At 63.9% G+C, this 25195-nt stretch overlaps 3 protein-coding genes across 7 annotated transcripts; 1 reads left to right on the top strand and 2 right to left on the bottom strand.

The window, feature by feature from the left end:
* Positions 1 to 24: 24 nt before the first annotated feature.
* Positions 25 to 12683, bottom strand: DGKK (diacylglycerol kinase kappa). The gene is given in 31 exon segments (XM_052672992.1): positions 25 to 423; positions 624 to 754; positions 963 to 1068; positions 1147 to 1449; positions 1526 to 1643; positions 1712 to 1878; positions 1946 to 2080; positions 2152 to 2265; positions 2359 to 2466; positions 2543 to 2639; positions 3127 to 3234; positions 3308 to 3407; positions 3506 to 3607; positions 3814 to 4051; positions 4560 to 4659; positions 4748 to 4839; positions 5034 to 5115; positions 5197 to 5336; positions 5574 to 5682; positions 5758 to 5920; positions 7276 to 7378; positions 7458 to 7583; positions 7655 to 7761; positions 7867 to 7999; positions 8279 to 8383; positions 8527 to 8607; positions 8687 to 8797; positions 11638 to 11864; positions 12453 to 12513; positions 12515 to 12623; positions 12625 to 12683. Coding segments are annotated over 31 exon segments (3810 nt in total). The 3' UTR covers positions 25 to 348.
* A 1373-nt stretch (positions 12684 to 14056) lies between these two features.
* SHROOM4 (shroom family member 4) lies at positions 14057 to 21384 on the bottom strand. Of its 5 annotated transcripts, none has more exons than XM_052673287.1 (10): positions 21213 to 21384; positions 19502 to 19653; positions 18585 to 18716; positions 16680 to 18327; positions 16523 to 16584; positions 15921 to 16427; positions 15328 to 15702; positions 15081 to 15252; positions 14420 to 14692; positions 14057 to 14338 (listed from the first exon to the last, which is right to left on the bottom strand). In XM_052673287.1, the coding sequence occupies exons 1-10, from the start codon at positions 21336 to 21338 to the stop codon at positions 14069 to 14071; spliced, it is 3717 nt and encodes a 1238-aa protein (XP_052529247.1). In that variant the 5' UTR covers positions 21339 to 21384; the 3' UTR covers positions 14057 to 14068. The 5 variants fall into 5 exon arrangements, with proteins under 5 accessions (XP_052529247.1, XP_052529249.1, XP_052529248.1 ...); XM_052673289.1 differs by having other exon boundaries at positions 15081 to 15207; XM_052673288.1 differs by having other exon boundaries at positions 16680 to 18285.
* Positions 21385 to 21652: 268 nt separating this feature from the next.
* On the top strand, positions 21653 to 25151 carry BMP15 (bone morphogenetic protein 15). The gene is made up of 2 exons (XM_052673473.1): positions 21653 to 23135; positions 23789 to 25151. The coding sequence occupies exons 1-2, from the start codon at positions 22790 to 22792 to the stop codon at positions 24553 to 24555; spliced, it is 1113 nt and encodes a 370-aa protein (XP_052529433.1). The 5' UTR covers positions 21653 to 22789; the 3' UTR covers positions 24556 to 25151.
* The last annotated feature ends 44 nt before the right edge of the window (positions 25152 to 25195 follow it).

Below are 25195 nucleotides of genomic sequence, written 5' to 3'. Positions count from 1 at the left end.
GGGTCCCATCTTCTTTCTGTCCCCAAGCAGTGATTTGACACCAGCAGCAGCAATAAATATCTTTTCTCCAAATATTTACACAGCTTAAATACCAACATAGAGAAAGGGGGAGATCTTTTTGCTTTGGCCCCATACTGCAGCCCAGCTCCCTGGCTCCTGTAGTGACCCTGCACCCGCCGGCACCTTCAGCCCCCGAGGCTCAGGGAGAAGCAGCAGCTCCAGGGATGCTGGGGGGACAAACAGACAAAGCAAGGCAAGCGGGGAGGGGGGAGAGGGTTCCATACACACACGCACACACACGCGCGCACAGGGGGCAGCAGGGACCCAGGCCCCCCAGCTCCTGGCAGCCTAGGGTGGGTTGCTGAGCTCCTTAATGGCTTGCAGGATTCTCTTCATATGGCCGACTTTGGTGATGCCCAGGTCCTGTGGTTGGGGAAAGAGGAGCTGCAAAGCTTTGCTCCCCTGAGTGGAGCACAGGCATGATGCTGGTGAACCAGGGGCTGGGGCCAGCTCCCTCCCCACCCTTGTGTCCCCCCTGATAGGGGACAATGAGGTCGAAGGAGGGAGGGGGACACAGTGCTCTCTTGTGCTGAGATCTAGGAGGTGGAAACGGGCTGCGGTACCTTCAGGTCTCTCCTCTCCAGCAGGATCAGCTCCGAGCCCTGGATGTCGTGTCGGATAAAAATCTCTCTGTATTCCCCTAACCCAAGTGTTTCCAGCCAGGCGGCCACCTCCTCAGCACCCCACTTGTCCGCTAGAAGGGAGAGAAACCCCAGAAGTGAAGCAGGGCACTGGAATGCAAGTGTGGCAGATGCTGCCCCTTGTTCCCTCCACCTCTTTATGGGGCTCTTTCACTTCTCTATGGAGTATCCAACCATCTCCCTTTGCTCGATCAGCCTCCCGTGGGGCTGAGCTCTACTGCATCTCCTTCTCTCATCCCGTTGTACGTGCAGCTCTTTTACCTGGGAGCGCGCTGTTGCTCTTTTGCTTCTGTGCCTTGTCCTTCCTGGGCTTGGGGATGTTGAGGCGAAGTTTGAAGCTGCCCTTATTGGCACTGCTGGCACTCTCCTGCAAGAAACAGGGCTGAGCCCACCCTTACACCCAACACAGCCCCCCCCCCCCCCCCCCCCACCATTATGCACCCACCTCCTCGCTGGGGTGGGCGATGGGTCCCAGCCAATGGATGTCCAACAGCCGCTGCAGCTCCTGGCCCAATGCGCTTAGGGGGCCTTGCAGTGCTTCCTCCTCCAGGGGTGAGTCCAGCTGTGGGGGACAGGGACCGTCCCCAGCCCCAGTGCCACCTGCTGGCGGGGGGGACAGCTGGGCTGGAGGGCTCGGGGGGGTCCCCAGCCCCACACTCACCGCCTTCCCCTCCAGGAACGCTCTGGTCTCAGTATAGAGAGCTTTGATGCTCAGCACCACCTCCACGGCTGCGTTCCTGCTGAGAAACTGTGGGGGCACAGGGGGGTGAGCACAAAGCCAAGGGTCTGCCAGGATGGGGATTTGACCCCCCAACCCTGCTCACCTCGGGGGTGCCGGCAGCTTTGTTGCAAAGCGCATCGCTCAGCGCCGAGGTGCTGGTATTGACGGCGTGTGCCAGCTCCTGCTCCACGCCTTTGTGCGCCTTGGCTGCCTCGCGGATCCTGCAGCAGGGATGGGATGGAGCCAGAGTGTCCCTGTGCCCCCAGCAGCCCCTCGCCCCCATCCTGACCTGGCAATGAGGGTCTCAGCCACGCGTGACAGCTGCTGCAGCAGGCTGCTCTCCTCCTCGGTCAGGTACTCCATGGACTGCTGTGAGCTGAGCCGTGGCCGCGCGGCTGTACGGTAGCTCTCCCCCTTCTGTTTGTCCTCCCATGACTTCAAGGTGCTTTCAAACGCCTGCAGGGGCACAGAGGTCCCAACCCTGCTCGCCCCACAGCCCCACAGCCCATCCCGCAGGGCTCACCCGGTCCCTGGTCAGCATCTGTGCCCGGTTCTTGTGCTGGATCCGGATCACGCCTGGCGGTTGGATCCATGCTTCCCCATCCACCTGCACCGGGACGCCCTCATCCCCACGGATGGTGATCTTCACCACGCGGCACTGCGGGGCAGACAGGGCTGGCACCGGGGCCGGCAGAGAGCAGCACTGTGCGAGGCTCCCCCCGGCCCTACCTGTGCGATGCGGTGGTGCTGCAGGTTGATGACCCGTGACACGGCCATCTGGATGCTGCCAAACACAGCCACCACCTCCAGCTTCTTGTCGTCGAAGGACGGCGCGCCGAAGTTCTGCATGGGAACAGCCCCGCCACGCTGGGCTCAGTGCCCCCTGCCCCAGTGACAGAGAGGTTTTCCGTCCCCCCCCCCGCAGCTCGCACTCACGTTGTCCTCCTTGGTGCCACCCCAAAAATTGATGCCCCCTGCGTAGCTGGGGATGTTGAGCACGGCGATGCCCTGCAGGCTGGGCAGCGAGATGGGTACCCCGTCGCACTGCAAGAGAGGGCTGAGCCTGGGGGGCCACCCCGCTGCCCCCACCCCAGCCCCGCTCCCAGCCCTGACCCCATACCTCCAGCTGCACCCGCTGCTCCAGGTTCTTGTAGGTGCGCTGCAGCAGCTCCTTGGTGCCCAGCACCCCGTACCACATCATGTTCTTGGTGCGGCTGCTGCGGGGTGCCGTGGGGGAGGTGAAAGGCCACCGGCCCCACAGCATCCCAGTGATCCCACCCAGCATCCCAGCAGTCTATCTCAGTATCCCAGTGCTCCTCCCCATCATCCCGCTATCCTGGCATCCCAGTAATTTCTTCCCAGTGGTCCCTCCTTGCATCCTAATGGTCCCTTTCAGCAACCTTTTGGTCCATCCTGGCATCTTTGCTGGCATCCCCATATTCCCTTCCAGCATCCCAGTGCTCCCTCCCAGTGTCCCAGTGGCATCCCAGTGGCCCTTCCCAGCATCCTGGCATCCCTGTGATCCTTCCCGGCACCTTGACAATCCCTCCCAGCAATCTCTTCCCAGCATCCTGGCAACACAGTAGTCCTTTCCAGCATCCCAGTGATCCATCCCAGCAATCCCTCCCCACATGGGCACCATGGAGCTGGGCTGGGGGGAACCCACACATCCCACACTTTTCCCAGGGGAGTCTCTCAGCCAACCTGCACTTCTTAGGGTGCTCATCCCTCTTGTTGTTGAACTCCAGGGAGATCTTGGCATCCAGGCCAATGCCAAAGTAGTTGTTCATGACACATTTTTCTGAGAAGTGCCTGAAAGCAGCGGGGGTGGCACCAGGACACGAAGCAAAAACCCAACAGAGCCCCACGGTGACCCCAAACTCACAGCACACTGGGATCCTCGGGGAATTGTAAGCTGCCAAAGGTGTCCGGACGCTCCAGGAGGATGGATGAGGTGGCCGAGGTCACCGTCTCCCGCCGAGAGCCTGCAGGGTGGGTTGGAGGTGGCTGCTGGGTGAGCCCACCCCACTGCTCCCCTCGAAGCCCCCCTTAAAAGATGCTGCGTGCCAAATGGGAGCCTTACAGAGCCGTTCCTCCTCCTTGTTGAGCTCCTCTGAGCTGTCCTTCTTGATGGGAACCACGGTGGCCTGATATGCTTGGGTCTGCTTGTTCTGCTCATCCACAGCTGGGGGGCAAACACAGCACAGCGGTGGGGCCAGAGCACCCCCCCCCCTGCATCCCAACAGCTGCCCCCAGCCCCAGGGCATTGCCCCAGCCTGCCCCAGCCTTTGGATCACCCTGGAGATGGGACGATGCTCCTTTGGGATTGCACAGTGATGAACATTCAGAGGGCAAACTGAGGCACGGCTCGTCCCCGTGCCACCCCCTCACCTCTCTCAGCCTGCTCGATGATCTGCCGCAGGGCTTTCTTCAGGCTGTTGGCCCGCAGCATCAGCTGCTCCTTGGATTTGAAGATGCGGGGCACAGGGCTGGGGGCGAAGCCGCCTTTCTCCAGCTCCTTGGCATCGGTCGGGGTGCCCTGCGGGGTCCCCTCGGGGACCACGATGGCCTGAGCCTCCTCGGTCAGCTCCCTCACCAGCGAGTCCAGCTTCTCATTCAGCATGGCGCACTGTGGGGTGGCCACACGCTCAGCCCTCTGCCTGGCACCCCAAGGCACGGGAACCCCAAAGGATGGGCACCCCAAATCCCGTGCTGTTCTGGACACCCCACGTTTGCTTGGGTACCCAGTTGTTTGAGCATCCCATGCTTGCCCGACTACCCAAACGCCTGGATGCCACGTGCTTACCTCGGTACCCCAAGTGCTGGGCATCTCTGAGCGCCCCAAGTGCCTGGAAATCCTGAATATTTGGGCACCCCATGCTTCCCCGAGTACCCCAAGTGCTTGGGCACCCTTCAACACCCTGAGTGCCTGGGCACCAGATGCTTACCTGGAAATCCTGTGTATTTGGGTTTGCAATCAAAGTGCCTGGGACCCTAAGAACTTGAGCACCCAGCTTCCTGGGTACTCTGGGCACCCCAAGTGCCTCACTATCCCATACTCTCCTGAGCACCCCAGGAGCTTGGGCACCCCTATGGCATGCACACCCCCAGCAGCCCCCCACCACCCCCAGGCCCACCTTTCTGGCCATCAGCTCTGCCTCCTGTTTGTTCTCAGTTGCCCTCTTGTAGGCACGGCCAACTTCAGCCACGAAATCATTGACGGTGCCGCAGAGGAATCTGACAAGGGAAGCAGTCAGAGAGTCATGGGACCAGTGGTGTCTTGGGGGGACCCATCCCCAGCAGCCCATCCCCAGCAACCCCGTACTTTGCAGATGAAATCACCACTGAATGCTTGTCCGACTCCAAGATCTTGGCCAGGTGGAAGGCAACGGAGTCGGCGTAGTGGGAGATGTGGGCCTGGGGAGAGGACAGCTGGATGGGTGTCCCAAGCCAGGATGGGGACATGGCGCTGTGTCCATCCCCTCAGTACAGGGACGCACAGCAGTCCGAGCCCCGCCATGCTCACCCCATGCCACGTTGCCCCCTTCCCACAACATCCCCCATCCAACATCATTTCAGGGTGGCAGGGACCCGTCCCCACAAGTGCCCACCTGGATGTTGGAGTCTCCATCCTCCTCCTCCTTCAGGGCTGGTGGAGACTGCTTGGGGGCTTCGTAGGTCAGCACGCTCCACCTGCCAAGCAGAGAGCAGAGATGCCACAATCCCCTGGCCCCATCTGTCACGCAGGGATGCCCAGGTCTCCCCGGAGCTCACCGGTCCAGCATCTTGGTGGTGGCCCTCTCCAGCTTCTCCAGGATTTGCAGCAGCTGCGTATCATCATCGCAGAGGCTGCCCCAGCCCAGCACCCGTGCCAGGTCATTACCAGTGCCCAGGGGCAGGACGCCCAGCTGACACTGCAGGACAAGGACGGGGTTCAGCCCAGAACCCCCCCTGCGGGTACCCCACACCTCAGAGCTGCAGGGGACATCACCATGGGCACATCCTCACTGTCCCCATGGGGGGTGAGGATGGGGAAGTGGAAGTCCCTCAGCCCCGTTGTCCCCACGGGATGAAGATGGGAGGTGGCAGCCCGCTGTCCCCATCGTTCCCGTTGTCCCCATTGTCTCCGTTGTCCCCCTGCCACCACTCACTTGCTTGTGCAGCCCCAGAGCATCGATCTCAGACAGCACCCACCCCACGCTGCCATCGCCACCGCACACCAGGATGCGGAAAGTGGAGAACTTCTGGAAGAGGCGCAGCCTGGAAAAAGGGGGCAGAGGGGGCTGTGGGGTCCCGCTGGGCTCCTGCAGGTGACACCCACCTGCCAGCACTCACCCCAGGTGTGGGCCTCCATTCATGAGGTCGAAGACCTGGGCAGGGTTGAGGAACTGCTTGAATTTGCGCAGGAACTTGACGCCCTGGTTGTCCCCACTCTTGGAGTTGACGAAAGCCAGGAGGGGACTGGAGCAGGAGGAGGGACAGGTGGCCTTCCAGAACCCTGTGAGGACACACGGACATGAGCGCTGTCCCCAGCCCTGAAGGCATTGAAGGAGGCACCTCTGGAGATCAGAAGATGCCCTGACTGCATCCAGACCTACAGGCAGGAGGGGGTGTAAGCATGGGGCTATGGGAATGCAGAGGGGTTGGAAAAGGAGGAGCAGGACACAGAGGTGGGATGAGATGGAGATGTGGACAGTGATAAGGATGGAGAAGGGGATGGGAATGGGGAAGGAAAAGGGGATGGAATGTTGATGGGATGGGATGGGATGGGATGGGATGGGATGGGATGGGATGGGATGGGATGGGATGGGATGGGATGGGATGGGATGGGGAAAGGCAGAGAGATGGGGTTGGAGATGGAATGAAGATGAGGTGGGATAGGAGGGAGATGGGGAACGAGGATGGAATGGAAATGGGGAAGGAGATGGGATGGGGATGGGAATGGAGAAGGAGAGGAGGATGAGACATAGATGGGATGGAATGGGATCAGATGGGGATGGGAAAAAGCATGGGCATGGAGATGGGGTTGGGGATGGAAGGGAGATGGTTTGGGATAGAGACAGAGATGGGAACGAGGATAGGAGTGGAGATGAGAGGAAGATGGGAATGAGGATGGAATGGACATGGGGAAGGAGATGGGATGGGGATGGGAATGGGGCCAGGGACAGGCGAGGCTGTGCCAGGGCAGCACACAGGCCAAATTTGGTTCTTCCAGCACTGCCCCTGCAGGCACAGTGAGTCAGCGGGCTGGCTCCTGTCCCCAGGCTGCAGCCACCGCAATGGGCACAGAGGGGTCCGTCCCTCGCTGCAGGGACCGACCCAGCACAACCAGGTGGGAATCCCCACCCAGATTCAGTGGCATTCGGTGGCCTTGGAAAACAGCCACTGCCAAAGGCTGCCCCCCCAACTCTGCAGATGACTCAGGGAGGTTGGCAGCCGGCAGCATGCTTTTAAAGAAATGAGATGGGGAATGCGATGTGCCTGCAGCACAGCATGGACGGGGCTGGCCCGCAGCCGGCTCAGGGACACCTCGGCCGCCCCATTCCCAGTCCCTGGGTTGGATGGAGCAGACACGGCTCTGAGGAGGGAGGAGAACCGCGTGACGGTTGCCCTGACAGCATCTCGATGAGTAACGAGCAGCAGATGAGCCACCGGCTGAGTGGAGCGGTGGAAATCATTAAAGAACACGAGAAGGAATATCCGGAGGAGAGGAACAGATTTCGCTTGGCTGAGGCCAGCTGGACCCCTCCGGATAGGGAAGCAGACAGGGCGAGGGAAGCGGTGTGGGAACATCCCTGGGTGGCATTCGTTCTGGAACCTACTGACGGCACGGTGCGTCCCTTCCCGACTCACCATCCGAGTCGATGCTGTTCAGGGCGGTGGGTGGGATGATGGACACTTTGTACTGCCCCAGGGGGCACCTCTTGCCGAACTGCTCCTTGCAGGCGCTGTGCACCTGGGGGGCATTTGTGTTAGCTGAGGGACGACCCACAGCCTGGCTGTCCCCAGGGGATGCAGGGGGCACACGTCCTTACAATGGCTTTGCACCACAGGCACCTCCAGTCCTGCAGCCTCCGCACGCTGCCGCAGGTCCGGTCGCAGACGGCACAGCGCGCGCTCACGGGCAGGTTGCCCTCCAGCCACTGGTGGGGCATGGCCACCTGCGGGCAGGGACAGCAGTCAGTCCCCACGTCGTGCCCAGTGACGGCGGCCCCGCGGTGGGGATGCTCACCCCGTCCTCGTCCTCGATGATCTCGCTGCCGATGGACGCCAGCGTGGTCCACTTGCAGTTGTTGGTGGCTCTGACGGCGCAGCGCTTGTGCGCTTTGAACTTGCACACTTGTGGGGTATGGAAGAGCGGGTGAGGGGCGAGGACGGCCCCTGACCCCACCTTTCCCCTCTCCCCTTCCCCCCATAGGGCCCAGGGAACCCCTGGGTGCCCACCTTCACAGGAGAGGCCGTGGGAGGTGACCCCTGAGAGCGCCTCGCGGCACACGTTGCAGAAGGTGGGTCTGGCATGGGAGCAGGCGTACCAGTTGTGCATGCCCGAGAAGTGTTCCATGTTGAACTGCGTGGCCTGTGGGGCACAGCCCAGCTGCAGCCACGGCCCTGTGACTCCCTGGGCCCCCCCACATCCCAGTGATCCTTCCCAGCATCCTGCTATCCCAGCCATCCTTCCCGACAACACAACATCCCTGCAGTCCTTCCCAGCATCCCGCTATTTCAGCATCCCAGCATCTCACAGTCCCTTTGGTCCACCCCAGCATCCCGATATCCCGACAGACCCTCCCAGTAGCCCGTCATCACGGCTCTGCCAGCCATGGGGACCCACTGCCTGACCCCACAGCCATCCCACCTCGTGGATCTCCCACTTCTGCACTGACTTCAGGGCCCCGATCCAGTCCTCCATCTCTTTACGGTTCTCGGCACATAGGATGAGCTTGCGGAACGGCGTGATCACCTGCGACGAGCCACAGTGCCACAGCCCATCGCAAGGCCACCCCACAGAGAGCCGAACCCCACGGCAACCCACCTGAACCCCATGGCAGCCCACCCAAACCCCACGACAGCTCGCCCAAACCCCACAGAAAGCCTCCGCCTCACTGTGAAGCTGTTGTTAATGTTCTTGGTGCTGGTCTCAGCCACGCTGGCGTCAGACAGATCCACCTCATCAAAGATCAGGGACTGTGGGAACAAAGCAGGGCTCAGTACTGCTGCAAACCCAAACTCAGCTCAGCGGGGGCTCAGAACCCCCCCGGCCCACCTTAGCATCCTTGGCATAATAGAGAGTCCGGCCTCGCAGCTTGAAGTATCTCCGCTTCCACCTCTGGAAGGAGCTCGTCTGTTTCAGCAGCAGCCCCTCCTTCACACTCTTCTGTGGGGACATGGGGACATCAGCTCCCAGGACCCCCACCAAGTGATATGGGATGGCAATAATGATCACGGGGACAGGAGGATGCACGGTGATGATGAGGGAACATCGGAGAATCCTGATGGTGATGGGTATGGGGGTGCAGGGGGCTTGGGGTGGTGATGGAGGGACACGGGGTGTTACGGTGATGTGAGGAGAGGGGCATGGGGGGATCCTGGCGGTGAGGAGCAGGGAGACATGGGGGGCTTTATGACAGGAAGGCACGTTGGACTGTGGGAAGTTGTAATGGTGAGGAGTGGGGGATATGGGGAGATGTTGGGGGGCTCCTGGTGGGGGGAGAAGTAAGGGGACACGGTGAGCTCCTAATAATGAGAAGCACAACACATAGGGACCTCCTGGTGTGCAGGGGGATGCAGGGGGCTCTGGGTGGGAAGGAGCAGGGAGGGAACGGGGGGATCCTGATGCTCGGAAGCAGGGGTTGCAGCATGGTGCAGGCACAGCGGGGTCGGAGCCAGCACTGCAGCCCAGCTCAGCGTGGCTGGGGGCCAGGCGGGCAGCACGATCCTGCAGGGCGGGTGCCAGCACCGCAGCGGGAGCAGCTCTGAGCGATGCAGGGCTCGGGCAGGATGTGACCCGGCTGCTCAACCCGAAAAGCAGAGCCCTTTCCAATCCTCACCCCCAAGTCGAAACACCCCAAATCGGAGCAAAAAGCCCCAAAAGAAAGAGGAGGAGAGGGGGCTCGGCACGCATCACAGCACCAACCTGCATCTCACCAGCATCACCCCATGGGCACGCAGAGGGATCCGCTGGGTCTGACCCCGCACCACCAGAACGCCAGTAGGGTTGGGGCTGCGGGCGGCTGCAAACCTTATCAGCTGTGCAACACGACGGGCCCTTCCGGGCTCGGCCCCAGCCGTGCACCCCAACGCCGTGCCCTGCAGCCTTGCAGCCCTCAAACCCCGGCGCTGTGGGAACCCCTGCAAGGTTTCAGTGCCTGTGCCTGAAAAGGGGCTGCAGAATTAATGGGGGATGGCGATGCAGTGAGTGCAGAACGGAAAATGCGTCGGGGTGAGGCACCCCGCAGACATCCGGCTGCTGGCAACAGGCTATCTCGGTGGCCCAGGCACTGCCACCCCGTCCCCTCACGTCCCTGCAGGCTGGGAGCAATGTGGGGCACTGGGGCACGGATGGGCTCTGGTGCCGATGGTATCCCGTGAACCTGAGATGATGTCCCTGTGAGCTGACCAATGGAGCTCCAAGGGGGGGATCAGGGTGTCTCCATGGGGGGAACTCAGAGCACGCAGGGGACCCCGAAGTGTACAGGAGGACTGCAAAGCGTACAGGGGATGTCATGATCCCCAAGAACACCGGGGACCCCAAAGCAGGTGGGGCAGCCCCAAAGAACACAAAGGACCTCACGGCGTGCAGAAGGACCCCAAAGCACATAGTGGCCCCCCAAAGCATGCAGGGGGACCCGGAAGCACACAAGGAGGCCCCAAGGTGACCTCAGAGCATGCAGGGGGACTCCAAAGCATGCAGAAGACTCCAAGGCATGAGGGGGAGTGCAAATCATATAGAGGGTCCCCAAAGCATGCAGCTGACTTATGAGCATGCAGAGAACCCCAAGAGGCACGGGGGACCTAAGGGCCTGCAAGCGATCCCCTAAAGAACACAGGGGGCCCCAAAGCACAAAGAGGGACCCCCAAAGTGAGCAAGGGCACATAGAGCTGCCTCAAGCACACAGGGGGACCCCAAAGAAAACAGGCAGCTGCCAGCAGCTCTCAGAGATGATTTGCAGCCCAGCACCTCTGCGGTGACACTTCTCAGCCCAGCGCCACCAGTGCTGTCCCCTGGGTTACTCCAGCAGGTGACACCCCAGGACTGCTCTGCCAGTGGTGGGGGACGTTCCCCTCCCCAGTTTCCCATTGATGCCCACAGCTCTCCAGGGAACCGGCAGCCCTCAGCCCCAATGAGGAGGAGGAGGAGGAGGAGGAGGGGGTGGCAGCAACCCCCCTCCTGTACTGGGGCCATTCAGCCCTGCAGGGGCACCTGCGCCTGGCAGCTGTCATTGTCACTGAGCACAATGGCCTCAACGCCTCCGCGCCAGGGCCGGCACAAAGCGCCCCACGGGGAGCCCCGCAATTACAGCCCACGAGTTGGGGTTGTGGGGGACGGGGGGCTGGGATGGACGGGGGTGGAGGCAGGGCTTTGGCAATTGGGGTGCACGCTGATGGGGGTGGACGCAGAACGGATGGGGATGGGACATCTGCCCTGTCCTGTCCCCAGGAGAGACATCAGCACCATATGGGGGCACGCCGAACCCCAAGAGGTGGGGTGGAAACCCTGAAACCTCAGTAGCCCCCTGTTATCAGCAGCAGGGATGGCTGAGGACACCCAAAAATAGGTCTCCCCTCCTCGCTGCTAAACCAGGCATCTCTCGGGAACCACTGGGTTCTCCCTTATTAACTCTGTGCTAATTAGGACTGTGGGGTGCTGCCCCCCCCGTTTGGCTGCATGGCGGCCACGCTGGATGCCATACGTGCTCCCTTTCCAGCACTGCCTCCTGCATGGTGAAGTGCCAGATGCTGCCACCCAGCCAGGGGGACAAGAGGACCCCACAACACCACCACGCACAGCACAGAGCCAGCGATCCCAAACAGCACCGGGGGCTCTGCCACCCCCAGACCCACACCGGCCTCCTGTCCCCATAGCAGCACCCCATATTTCCATCGGACCTACCAAACCGTCACGCCACACGCAAGCTGCCAACCCGTAACCACGGCGGGGAGGAAATAAAACAAAGATTTGGGATCGGGGCTGACAGGAGGTGGGGGTCCCCTCACCTTGCTCCGCATCTGGCCCGAGGTGGACACCTTCCGGATGAGTTTGTGGGTGCTGCCCTCCTGCTCGCCCTCGCTGTCTGACGATTCCTCACCGCCCGCCTCGGGGGACACAGGGGACAGCTTGTCCGAGTCCAGGGATGACACGGATTCCCGTGCCTGCCGCAGGAACAGGTCGCCGGCCACCAGCTTCTCGGCCATCTTCAGGGGGGTGGAGGGGGGGGACAGCCCTGAGGTGGGGAGATGGAGCCCTGAAATGGGGCACAGAGCCCCCGCGAGGTGGGAATCCATGGGGACGGTGCCATTGGGGTGCACAACTTCTCCCATTCCCTGTAACGTTTTTCCTCATTTTGGTGCCCCATTGCTTGGTCCCCCCCGGTGACGTTGAGGTGCTGCCTCCCCCCTCCGCCCCCCCCCCCCCCCCTCACCCATGGGTGCCTGTCCCTGGGGTGTGATGGGGGGAAAGGAGGGGGCTCTCCCACCTCAGGAAGTGATGAGGAGCTTCTAAGGTGAGATGGGGGCTCCCCGTATGGAGTGTGCGTGGGGGGGGCACCCACCTGGCTGCACCACGGGGCACCCACTGCAGCCCCCCACCTCCCCCACATGCTCTGCCTCCTCCCCTCCGAACACCAAGCGTGGGCTGCCGATTTATGATGGGATGGGGGGAAGGGGGAGGGGGGGACCAAAGCAGCAGCACCGCAGTGCAGCCCCCCCACCGTTCTCCCCCCTCTCAATCCAACCGCAGATCCGCGCACCCGAACCGCTCCCCCCCCCAACCCCATCCACCTCCCCCCCATTTAAAAACCCACGGCACGCACCTTTGCAGCCGCCGCCGATGCCGATGCCGGCGCAAGGACGCTGTGCACCCCCCGGCCCCCCCCAGCACGACGCCTCTGCACGGCAGCCCCGGCCCAGCCCCTGCGCTGCAAGCCCCAGCCTGCACCGGCTGCCGCTCTGCCGCTCCGCCGCTCTGCTGCGCTGCGCTGCGCCGCGCGCGGGCGGCCCACGCGCGGCCCCGAGCACGCGCGCACACGCGGCGCCGCGCACATGCGTGTGCACCGCCCACGTGGAGCGGGGCGCGTGGAGTTGGGGAGGCGGAGGGGGACGCGCGTGGGAGCGCGGGGATCCGCATCCCCCCACGCGTGCACGGGCGTGGGGAGCGCGGGGAGGTGCCGGGCACGTGCGTGTGCATCCATTCACCTGTGCGTGCACGCTCGTGCACGCGTTCACGTGTGAGCGCGCACTCGCCTGTGCGTCCGTTCACCTGGCTGCGTGCGCACGCGTGTGCATCCGCTCACTTTTCTCCCCGCGCGTGCCCCCACGCGACCGGCCGTGTGTCCGTGCGGATGCTCACACGCGTGTCCACGCACCCACTCGCGTGTGCTCGCTCACCCGTACGGCCGTGCGTTGCGTTCGGCTGCGCTCTGAGCCCCGCTCACCTGCTCTCACCCACGCGCGCCCAGCCGCCCGCCCCCTCCGCGTTTCCTCCCCACGCACCGCCCCACGCGTGACATCTCCCCGCGGGTGCCACCCAGCGGCCAGCGCTGCCCTCGCAGCTTGGGGACACCGCGACCCCCCCAGCCCACCTCGACCCCCCCCCCCCCGGGGCCGCTGTCCCCACGTCAGCCCGGCGACATTGAGGACATCTGGGGACGCGGTGACAAAACACGCAGGACACCGTGGGACGGTCGTGCAGCGGCTGCTGCTCCTTTAGTGTGTGACAGGCACCAGGGCACCGCGTCCCCTCTCCGGGGGGACAGCACTCTTTGGTCCTAGCAGTGACCCCGTGCACGGCACCCCAAAATGTTCCCCACGTCCCCCCTCCTGCAGAACCCCTGTGCAAAATGAGCGTGGAGGGGACAGACGGACAGTAGGGACAGATGGAGGCAGAGGGACTAAGTGCTGTTTGGGGACACCGCGGCGCAGGCAGATTTGGGGACGGGAGCCCCGGTTTGTCCTTGGGGGAATTTTTTCCCCATATTCTTCCCTTCCGGTGCGGGTGACATTGCTGCTCAGTGTCCCCATGGGCAACGGGGACACAGAACCGAGGGACCGGGGCCATTGTTCCCAACACAATGGGGAGGAAGAGGAGGCCGCATTCCTCTGCCTCCGGACAGACCAGACGGACTCACAGAACCGGACAGAACAGATGGACGGGAGGACAGAGGGCTTAACCCTTTGAGGCACGGGGTTGAAGGCACACGGCGGGACGGGGGACACGGTGACACCCATCCCATGTGTCAAACGGTCAGCCTGGAGAATAAATATGTGAAAAAATAAACGAGATGGATGGGTGGATGGGTGGGTGGGTGGGTGGATGGATGGGTGGATGGATGGGTGGATGGATGGATGGATGGATGGATGGATGGATGGATGGATGGATGGATGGATGGATGGATGGATGGATGGATGATGGACGGATGGACGGACAGGGCTAGCAGCTGGTAGGCGCCTGGCCAAGGCTCTCCCGCAGGCAGCGCAGCTGCTCCTGCCCCAGCTTGATCTTCTCATCCAGCTCGCGCTGCTCGGCCGTCAGCGCCGACTTCATCTTGACGAAGTGCCGGTAGTCCTGCAGCTGCTCGGGGGGCAGATAGCGGGCCACCATGGCCCCCACCGCCTCCTCCCGCCGCCCCACGTGCTCCCGCAGCTCCTTGGCGTCCTCCAGCTGCGCCGCCAGCAGCCGCTGCTTCTCCCGCAGGGCCACCTGCAGGCGACACCCAAAACATGAATCCTACGGCGCCGCCGCAGCCCGACCCCATGTGCCACCGCCGCTCCTATTGCACACCTTATCCTCGGAGGCGGCGTGCGGCCCCAGAGCGCTCAGCGCGTTCTCCACCCGCGCCAGGCGGCCCGAAAGGGACAGCAGCAGGTTGACCACCTTGTCCAGGTCCCCCACAAAGAGGCGGTACTTGTCGAACTCGCCCGGCGTGCAGAGCGCCTGCAGGCGGGCCGCCACCTCCTCGCCCAGCGCCCCGTTGGCGCTGATGTCGTCCTGCAGGCCCCGCTGCGCCTCCCGCAGCACCGCCAGCTTGCGGCTCAGGCTCTCCACCAGCTGCAGCTGTCAGGGGGACGGGGACAGATGGGTTTGGGGACCAACAATGGGGAACAGGGATGCCGGCACGTGGATGGAGCTGTGCAGTCAGCACTCTTGCATAGATCAGGGATGCAGCAAGCATTATTGCATGGATGGAAGCATGCAGCCGGCATCTTTGTACAGATGGAGACATGCAGCTGGCATCGCTGCATGGATGAAGGCATGCAGCTCCCATCCTTGCATGGACAGAGGCATGCAGCCAGAATCCATGCATGGATGAGGAGCAGCCTTGCAGAGTGAAGGGATGCAACCAACATCCTTGCACAGATCTTTGCACCCCGCAGCCAGCATTCCTGCACGAGTGGAGCAGTGCAGCCAGCATCCTCCACCAAGAAACCCCCATCCCCGTTACCTTTTTCTCCACCAGCTCCCGCTCCAACTCCTCCTCCTCCTCTGAGCTCCCCTCCGCCACCTCCGGCAGCTCCTTCACCTTGCCCAGCAGCTCAGCTTTGCCATAATATGCTGCGTAGGAGGGGGGGCTGCCGGCGGCCCCGGAGGGAGGCGAGATGGGCTCGAAGCCCTGCCTGTGGGCACAGGGACTCAGTGATAGGGACTCCACCATCCCCACGCTCCCAGGAGACACGGGCTGCCATCCCTACCTGTCCTGTGGCTCCTGGTGCCAATCCTGCTGGATCCGCTCCCTCCACGCCTGGCGATCCCCTGCTGCCAGCAGCTCGCCCATAACGGTGGCAGTGGTGACCGGAGGGGACACCAAGATGCCGGCCAAGGAGCGATCCCTGCCCGCCACGTCCCACAGCAACTCCTCTGAATTCATGCGGCGGGGTTGGGGCCGCCCTCCCCGGGCGTTGGACCCCTCAGGGCTGCGGGAATGGGGTCTCCCTGGAGTGCCCATGGGGCTGGGAGTGGGCAGAGGGCACTCGCTGGACCAGCCCCGCTCCCGGCCCCTGCTGAGCCTTTGGGGGGGGTCCTCCTGTTCCCAGGGGTCCTTCGATATTGAGCACTCTTCCCTGACCCTGTGGACACAGTGGTGGGAACATCACCGCACGGGGACATGCAGGGAGGGAACGGAGAGGTCAGGGACACCCTCCCCATCTGCAAACCCCCCACAAGGGAACCCCCTGCGTCCCACCCAAACCAAGTGACGGAGATGCTGACACCATCCTCCAAAGGACGGTGCGGTCCCCAATCCCCAAAAGTGAGGAGGTGGCCCTGGGGTCCCCACAGCGCCCACCTGCAGAGCTCAGCTTCGGGTTCCGGCGTCCCACGGGGGCGGCCAGGGGGGGTCTCAGCAGCGAGGCTGCGCGTCCGCTGCCGCACGGCTTCAGCAATGCTACGGGATGGTGGTGGGGCCGTGCCGGATCCGGAGCCGTTTTTGGGATGCTGTGACGCTCGGCGCAACCTGTACTGCTCCCAGTTGGGTGGAGGCGGGCGGGGGGGCGGGGGACCCTTTTTTTTGGGTAAACCCGGAGCCTCTGATTGCACCCGGAGGAAGTCCTTGCGGCCACGGGGGCTGGAGGGCTCCAGGTTGAGGTGGCTCTCAGAGAAGGCTCGGCCCCGCAGCGGGCGGTGCAGGGGCTCTGGGGGGGGCTCGGGGGAGCGGGGCGGCCGCTCACCATCCCAGGACAGGTCGTGCGTGGACGTGGTGCGGTAGCAGGGCGGCCACTCGGGCTCGGAGCTCTCAAAGCAGGGCCGGAAGGGGCCGAGCCGCTGGAAGCCTGGTTTGTAGTGGGTGAGCTCGCTGGGGAGAAAAAGCATCCAGTCAGCCCTCGATCGTGCCCACCCCTTTGCATGCGTGGTGGTGCCTGCAGCCCTCCAAACCCCACACTGGCTCACCCAATGGACTGGCTGGTTTTCCTGCTTATCGCTGGTGGTTCCCACTCCTCCAGGGGAAATTCCTGCGTGGGGACGGAGAGGCGGCAGGAATCAAGTAGGATCCAGCAAGCCGGGACCCGATGCTCAACCCCAAATCCCCAAAGCACGGCTCACTCACCGGCATAAAGGCCTTTCGGGGTGCCCAGGCGCCGCTCTCATCCCGCGGCATGCAGCAGCAGTCGGGGCAGCGTGCCCATGGGTGGCAGCGGTAGGCATGGCCGCGGGGCAGCAGCGCCGGGCACATCTCCCCGGTGCAGTAGCGGCAAGGTTCGTGCATCCCAGGGGGAGCTCCATAGGGATAGGGGCAGCCCCGCAGATACTCCAGCTCGCCGTGCCTCGGCAGCACTTTGTAGTAGGGCTGCTGCTCCCGGCAGCACTCGCTGTAGGGTCCAGATACGCGGCGAGCGTCACGGTGCTCAGCGGTTGGGAAAGGGTCGGGCTCGGCCGCTTTTTGGGGTTTTCCATGCCAGGCGGGTGTGGGGCGGCTGCTCTCCTCGAAGAATCTGCGGCGGTCAGCAAAGGGCAGGAGGACGGCTTCCTCTGCACCCTGGTGCTCACGGGGACTGGGCGAGCGCTGCGGCTGCAGCTTGCGCTCCGGAGACCAACGCCAGCGGCCCCGGCTGGGTGCCACTCGTTCAACTTCGGGGCCTGGCAGCGCGTCACCCACGCAGCTCCTACCGTCCTCGCTGGGTGCAGGGCTTGGTGAGCCCTCTGTGGGTTCCTCTGCCTCCTCCACGGGCTCCTCGCCCCGGGGTTGCGCTCCGGGTCCCCGGCTCTTTTGCAGCTGAGCTTTGCGCCGCTGGATCTCGTTACGCAGGTTGGTGGCGAAGCGTTCGCTGCGGCGCCGAAAGTGAGCTGAGCGGTTTGGGGGACCCCCACCACGCCGACCCCCTGCCCGCTGCTCCTCGGCCAGGCCCTCGGTGCTGGGTGCGGGGCTGAGCCCTCCTGGCCCGCGGGGCTCGGCGTGCAGTGGGGATGTGGTCCAGTGGTGGTTATCAGGTGCCGGAGACGCAGGAGATGCCCGCCCGCTGCCGGCGCTCACGTGGAGAGCGCGGAGCTGGGAGGCCAGCAGCTGCTCAGGCGCGCTGTGACGATGGCCTTGCAGAGGGGACAGCAGCACGGGGTCCCCCGCCGTCTCCATCCCTGCATCTGGCACACGGTGCGTGCTGCTCTCTGGGTAGGACCGATCCCCGCCGTCCCCAGCGCAGCGGTCAGGGTGGGAGCTCAGCATGTAGTACTGATCGGCGGAGAGGTGCTCCCTGGGGGGACACGTTGCCGGCATCCTCCCGCTGCTCCCCTCGCCTTCTTTGTCCCGCTGGCACAGGAAAGTGTCGGAGATCCACCTCCCCTGGGCGTGCAGCGGGGCGGGGGGCACCGACACGCGGCGGCGGTCCGTGCTGCTGGCTGGGGATGCCCGCAGGCTGTCCCTGCGCACCGGGGGCTGCGGGGGCACGGGGTGCCGAGCCGTGTGCCTCGTTTCCGCTCCTTCAGCGCCTGTCTGCAGGTAGCGTGGGTCTGGGGGCTTGCAGGGACCCTCAGGGCCGGCGGCGTCCTCAGGGCGCAGGGATAAGGCGCAGTCTGAGGTGTTGGAGCTGGCTGAGAAGGAGCTGTAGGCTGAGTCTCGCTTGCTGTGGTGCTCAACAGGCGATGGGGTGCCCTCGTAGTAAGTGTGGCCGGGCTGATCCAGGCTCTCCATGCTCCCGATGGAGCTGCTCCGGTCCGTGCTGCAGTGCCGGGACAGCGGGTTCCACTGCAGGGACAGCTCGCTGCCGGCAGCGTCACGGTGCCGTCAGTGTCCCCGAAAGGGAGCATACAACCCCCAGGTTCAAGTCAGCACAACGGCTGCCCAGGGGACATGGGGAATGCGTGGCACCGGGACTCGTCACCTCCTGGCTGCCTCCGGCACAGCCACCACCCCTTCCTGCCAGCAGTAAACAGGGCAGTGGCGAACCGGCGTTGTGGGGCAGCTTGGGGACCCCCTCCCCATCCTCCCCCTAGTTGGGACCCCTCCGTGTTTTCTCACCTGACATCACAACCCGAGGGCCAGGAGAGGCTGAAGGCATCGGGGGGGCAGTGCATGGCCGGGGCGTCGGGGCGGATTTCGGCGAGCTTGGCCATGTGCCAGGAATGGGGCCGGAGGACGGGCACGCTCCTCCTTGCCAAGAGCAACAGCGGGAGAGGACAAGAATGGGGAGGAAGCTGGGCCGAGGAACCGGGGCTGAAGTCACTTCCTATGGGGTTTCCTGCCCACCCCCACACCCCCAGGCCAGCGCCCATCTAAGGGGGACAGCAGTGATGGGGGGGGACCACAGGGGTCCCAGGTATGGCACACAGGGTTCTGGCACAGGGCACGGCTGAGCATTCTCCTCCCATGCCCAGAACAAGCTCAGCCCTCTTGGCTTCAGCTGCTGGACCCTGTTGAAGGGACAGTGGGGACACCTCTGTGCCCCCCATCCCAGTCCCTCCTAAGTGTTCCCATATGGATAGCAGGGCTGATGCCACTCCCTGCACTCCACAAATGCCATCTGCCAGCCCCAGCATCCATAGGGGCTGTCCCACTCCCCAGGGCTTGGCATGAAGGCAATGGAGTCTGAGGAGAGGGCACGGGGGTCCCTTACCCCACCCCCTGACACCCTCAAACTCACCATGGATGAGGCTGCGCCCCAGTGGCGGCACGGCCCAGGACCCTCTGTGCCCCCCAGCGCTGCAGCCCGGCTGGGAGCAGCCGGCAGAGTGGCTGCAGGGGAGGTTGGGGGGGGCCGGCACTGCCTCTCCTTCCTTCCCCAGGCAAGCAGGAAGGGAGAGCTCGGAGATACCGCCCAGAGAGGGGGCGGTGAGCAAGGGACACCAGGCTGGGATCTGCCCACCCCACTGCAGGGACCAGGAGTGATGCTAGGGGTCACCCCACACCCAGAGCCCCCTCCCCATCCCCGTGCCAACCTGCGGACGATCATCTTGAGGGTGCGGTAAGAGCCCTTGATGAGGATGAGGGCTTCCTGGCGGGAGCCGTACAGGGGGGTCCCGCTGATGTTCACCAGCTCATCGCCGGGCTGCAGCCTCCGGGACAGTGCTGCCTTCCCCCCGTCCTCCACCTGGGTGAGAGACAGGCATCAGGGCAGCACCATCCCAAAAGCTGCCCCCTACACTCCAATGGTGCCTTCGGCCCGAGCACCCTGCTGTGAATGCAAGGGATCCGCGGTGTCCGCCCCAGTCACATGAAATTCTGAGCTAAGAAAGGGCAGAGGGAAAGGAGGAGGGGGAAGAAAAATGTCCCGTCCCAGCAGATTCCCCTGCGGGCGCGGGCAGCACAAGTTCTCTTTGTGCCAGTCACCCATAGGGGCTTCATTCCCAGCCCCGTAAGGATGCTGCTCTGCTGCCCGCCTGCGGGTTTAAGGGTAAAACAGCCAGCACGGGGCTCTGCACCCTTTCCCGGAGGGCTCCACGGGGACCCCAAAGCCACCTATGGGGTGACACGCCACCGCCAGCCGCCCACCCTGCCCGCGGGCTCCCCACCCTGCCCGGCAGAGGAACGGGCTCTGCGCACAGCGCCCTCAGCGCCCGCCTGGGTGGCTGCCAGCCCCACTGCCGGGGGCCCCCCGCCGCTCCCTGGCACCCCCAGGGGCAGAGCTGGGGGACCAACAGGCAGCGCAGCACCCGCGGTGCCGGGCAGCCGAACCGCAGCGTTCACTCCGGTCCGGGATGGTGGCACCAAGTCGGCCGGTGGGAATACCTGCTGGAACCCACCGCAGGACAGGACCCACACGGCCGGACCCCCTCCATCCTTCCTCCAGCGTGGGGGCCCGGGGCCCCCCATTCCGCCGGCACGCACGCTCCTCGGCCGGCTGCGGGCGCCCCGGGGGACCCTCACTGAATGCACAGAGCGCTGGAACAAGCCCCCTTTGTCTGCACTGCACACGCGGCGGTGGCGGGGGCCGGCACGGCGAGGACCCCCCCTCTCGATTCCCGCAGCAGCAGGACGCGTCCCCGGGGTCCCGATCCAGACTCGGGGCACAGTGGCTCTCAGCCCCGCGGTGACACCCCTGGGGCACAGGGCAGGGACAGGAGCCACTTTTCCAGCTCCCCCGGCCAGACCACGCTGCAGCGGGGCGGGATGGCCCTGGGTACATTGGGAGGGACAAACTGGGGGGGCACGAGCGAAGGGGACGGGGCTGACCCCCTGCCATGCATTTGGGGTGTCCCATGGGTGCTGCACGACTCCCGCGGGGGCGATGCCAACCGATCCCAAAAAAGTGGGGACAGCAACAGAGCGAGGGACAATTGCAGGGCGGGGTGGGTCAGAAGGGGAGCGCAGCTGCCAGCGCCCCCGCCGACAAACCCCGATCTCCAGCGCGGACCCTTGGCGGATGGGCCAGGAGCGGGGTCGGAGGGACCCCAACTTCCCCCAAAGTCCCATCTCGAGGATATGGAGGCAGCATAGAGGGGACACGGGTGCCCCCCCCCCCCCGTCCCGGCATCGCCTTCCTTTGGGGTGGAGGGGTGCGGGGGCGGCCGCCCCCCCGCCAGCCCAACGGATGTGCCGGAGGAATTTCCTCCCGCTCCCTGCGCTCCGCCCTCCCTGCCCCCGGGGGGAGCCCTGGGAAGCGGGGAAAGGGAGTCGTAGGGGGGGGGGAGAAGGGACCCCCGATCTTACCTTGGAGACGATGAGGGGCTCGCCGTGCTCCAGCCCCCCCCGCAGCGTGAAGCCCCACGGCGCGCCGCCCTGAAGCTGCACATGCACCAACTGCACGGCCCCGGGCCGGCCCTCGGCCCGCTCCATGGCCGCTACCGCCCCATCCCGGCACGGCTCGGCACGGCTCGGCACGGCGGAGGAAATGACACCCCCCCCCCTCCCCACCGCCCGCCTGGCTGGGGCGGAGCGCAGCCAGCCCCGCCCGGCACGGCTCGGCACGGCTCGGAGCCGTGCGCTGCGCTGGGATGGGAGCGGTGCGGCTCGGAGCGTCCCGGTACAACAAGGAGGACTGGCACGGCGCAGCTCAGACATACACATGGCACATCGCGCTTGGCACAGTTCGGTTTGGCACAACATGGCACAGCGTAGCCCTCCGTGGCACGGTTCAGCCCCGCGTGGCACGGTTTGCACACAGCTGAGCGCAGTTTGGCGCAGCGCACAAGCGAGCTTGGCGCGCTGGGGCTTGGCACAGCTCAGCACAGTTTGGCTTGGCACGGCGCAGCTCGCAGCCTGTGCTGGACACCGAGGGGCGCAACCCGCCGCGTCCCACCCAATGTCACCCGTTACCACGCCTGGGAGGGGATGGGTGACGCAACGCCGTCTGGCCCCCGCCCTGTCCCCCGGGATGTCACCCCACGTCCCCCCGGCAGCTCTGACTCATTGCCTCTTTGCCAAAACGGCTGCTCCAGCGGCTCCGAGCTGTCCCCACGCCACCGGGATTTGGGACACCCCTCCCTCCCAGATGTCCCCACTGTCCCTGTGGCACTGCTGGAGGTCCCCGTCCTGTATCCCTCCTTGCCCTCTCTGTCACATCACGTGGAGCCCACTTTGGGCAAGGAGATGTCCTGTCAGGGTGGCATGAGTGTCACTGGGTTTGGGGATGGTGTCCCCCATAAGGCTGTGCCTCAGGGGACCCCACAGGTGACACAGCTGAGCCTGGTGACAGCTCAGGTACCACCCGGCTGTGCTCTGTGCTGTTGGGTTCTGGGTCCCTGCATCCACGTGTGCCGCCACCCCTGGGCTCAGGGACGTCACCCCACCTCCCAGCAGGGCAAACTGAGGCACCTGGCCCCTATGAGCCCCCCAGGCTGGGCAGAACTGTGCTCTTTCCTCCATCCTGACCCCTCAGAGAGCTGGCACTGAGGAGGGAGAACTTAGATGTGGTTCTCAGGGGGCTCCTGCCCCTTTAAGCCCTAATTAGGACCATGCCTTTAAAAAGTCCCATGGGCCCCAGCCCTCTTATCCTGCTGGACCAGGCCGGTGAGGAGCAGGTGGGCTGAGCAAGCTGGTCCCCCCACTGCACCCCTTCCCCACCCCGGCACTTTTAAGCCCCCCTCCCATTGCCAGGTTTTTGTCCAGCTGGCTTTGCCCCCTGCTTTGGGGGATTTGGGTTTTAGCCCTGATCTTGCACTCTTTTTGCAGAGCCCCCCCCTCTTCACCCTTTTTTCTCTTTGTGCTGAGCTGAATCCTCTGGCATGGGTGCTGTAGCGTGACAGCACCCCGGGACCTCTTTCTGCTTTACCTCTGGGGGGGAACACATGAAGCATGACCGCAGCGCTCCACTAATCCTGCTGTCACCTCACCCCCTGTCACCCACCATGGCTTTGCTCCGCCCCTTCACCGCCCTCCTCTTCCTCACCGTGCTGCTTTCCTGGGCTGCGAGCCAGACCCCCCCCTTGCCCCTCTTGCAAGCTCTGCGGGAGCAAGCGCCAGGTAGCCAGGGCTGGAGGGGGGGCGCAGCCAGTGGGCAGCCCCTGCGCTACATGCTGGAGCTGTACCGACGCGCTGCTGACCACGAGGGGCGGCCCCGGCGTGGCCGCAGTCTGAGCAGCAACACCGTGCGCCTGGTGCAGGCGGCTTCCCGTGGAGGACAGCCCTGGGCAGGTAAGGTGGTGGCAATGGGTGATGCGGTGTGTGGAGCTGGCGGGGTTGTTTTGAGTCCTGGAGTCGCTGCTTGGGTCTGTGCTGTGCCCTGGTGGAGCAGCACTTGGTTGTGAGATTCGCCCTTGGCTTGGGGGCAGTGCTGCTGCTTGGGTCTGTGGGGTCCCTCTTGGCTTGGAGACACTGCTCTGTTGTTCCTTGGGTCCTCCTGATGCCCTGTGAATAGTTTTCCCCTTGGCTTGGTAATGCTGTCTCTGCTTATGTCCTCACTGTGCCCTTTGGAAGCAGTGCTAGGATCCCCTCTCTGGCTTGGAGATGTTCTGTGTGGTCCTCTCTGTGCCTTGTGGAACACTTGGCCATGAGGTCCTCTTTGGTTTGGGGATGCTGTTTCTGCTCAGGTCCTTGCCATGCCCTGTGGAGCATCTGGTCATGGGATCTCTTCTTAATTGGAGACACAGTCTTGTGCTCAACAAGGGCAAGGGCATCACTTGGTGCTCATGCTGCAAGCGCTGCTGGCTCTCCACTCCCACTGCAGTGCTGGCACAGGAGATGGGATCCTTCCCAGCTTTCTTTGCCAAGGCCCCCAACACCCTGTTCTGAGCACAGTGGGGCGGGATGAGGTGATGCCCCAGCTGACAGCTGCTTTCCTCCTGCAGGTCGCTGGTACATGCAGCCCCTCACCTACCGCCTGGGCGCCCAGCCTGAAGCTGAGCACCTTCTCCGTGTCACCGTGGCTTACCCTCAGAGCCTGCCACTGCCCCGCGGCCGCCTCCTGTGTGCCGTGGAGCTGCTGCCTGCTGCCAAAGCCCCGGCGGTCCTGCTCAGCCCCGCCGCCCCATCCCGCCACGGCTGGACCGAAGCAGACATCACCCCCTATTTATCCCCAGTAAATAGCAGCTCCGGAGGGGCGCTGACGCTGCGGCACATCTGCGTGCGAGCTGGTCGAGCCACCGCAGCCAACCCAGCGTCCCCTGCAGACCCTTTCCTCCTCCTCTTCCTCAATGACACCCGCAGCGGGACGCTACCGGAGCCTCAGCGCAGCCGACGTGAGGCAGGGACGCTTCTCCACGACCTGCCCAGCTCCCTACGGGATGCCGGAGGGGACAAAAGCGATTGCTCCCTGCGCTCCTTCCCCGTCAGCTTTGCCCAGTTGGGTTGGGACCATTGGATCATCGCTCCCCATCGCTACAACCCACGTTACTGTAAAGGAGTGTGCCCGCGGCTCCTCCGCGACGGCTACCACGCGCCCAACCACGCCGTGGTGCAGAACTTGGTCCACCAGCTGGTGGATGCCAGCGTCCCCCGACCCTCCTGCGTCCCCTACCGCTACAGCCCCATCAGCGTCCTGATGATCCAGCATGATGGCAGCATCCTCTACAAGGAGTATGAGAACATGATCGCAGAGTCCTGCACCTGCCGGTAACCTGTGCCCGGTGCTGGATTCTTTTTTTTTTTTGGATGTATTTTGATGCTCGGTGGGTGGTTGGTTGTGCTTTTTTGTGGGTTTTTTTTTTTTTGTTTTGCTTTGATGGGGAGGGATTTGTCTCCACTCTGGTGCGATGCTCTGAGGGAAAGTTTTACAGTTTTATGGAAAACTTATATATAAAAAAAAATTATGTAGGATTTTAAAGGTGGGAGCCTGCCCTTAGCATCCCTCTGTCCTGCACTGCTGTCTATTGTGGGGGCTGGAGCATGAAGCTGGTGGAGAGCGTGTCTCCATGCTGTCACCTGCACCCATAGGACTCAGTCCCACGCGCCCCAAGCCATCTTGTCCCTGAGTATTTTGGGGGCTCCCCCCGTTGCAGCCCCAATCCTGGCTTTCCTTGGGATGGCTACGGAAACTGGTGGGACGTGGGGATGGCAGCGTCACCCCATTGCCTCTCCTTCTGCTGGTCCATGTGGGCTGGGCTCTGCTCTGAACTTGTCCTTGTTCCCAGAGGTGTCCCCCAGGCCCACAGCCTGGCTTTCCTCTATTTATTGCTGACTGTGTTAATAAATAAATTACTGAATTTTGCTGAAGTCCACATCGGTGGCTCCTTTGTTCCCTTGCTGGTCTGTGGGTG

The sequence above is a fragment of the Tympanuchus pallidicinctus genome, unplaced genomic scaffold, assembly GCF_026119805.1.
Source record: "Tympanuchus pallidicinctus isolate F22 unplaced genomic scaffold, pur_lepc_1.0 scaffold13, whole genome shotgun sequence".
NCBI classification, from domain to species: Eukaryota; Metazoa; Chordata; class Aves; order Galliformes; family Phasianidae; genus Tympanuchus; species Tympanuchus pallidicinctus.
Note: the sequence above shows the minus strand (reverse complement) of the source record. Positions and strands in the feature narration are given on the sequence as shown.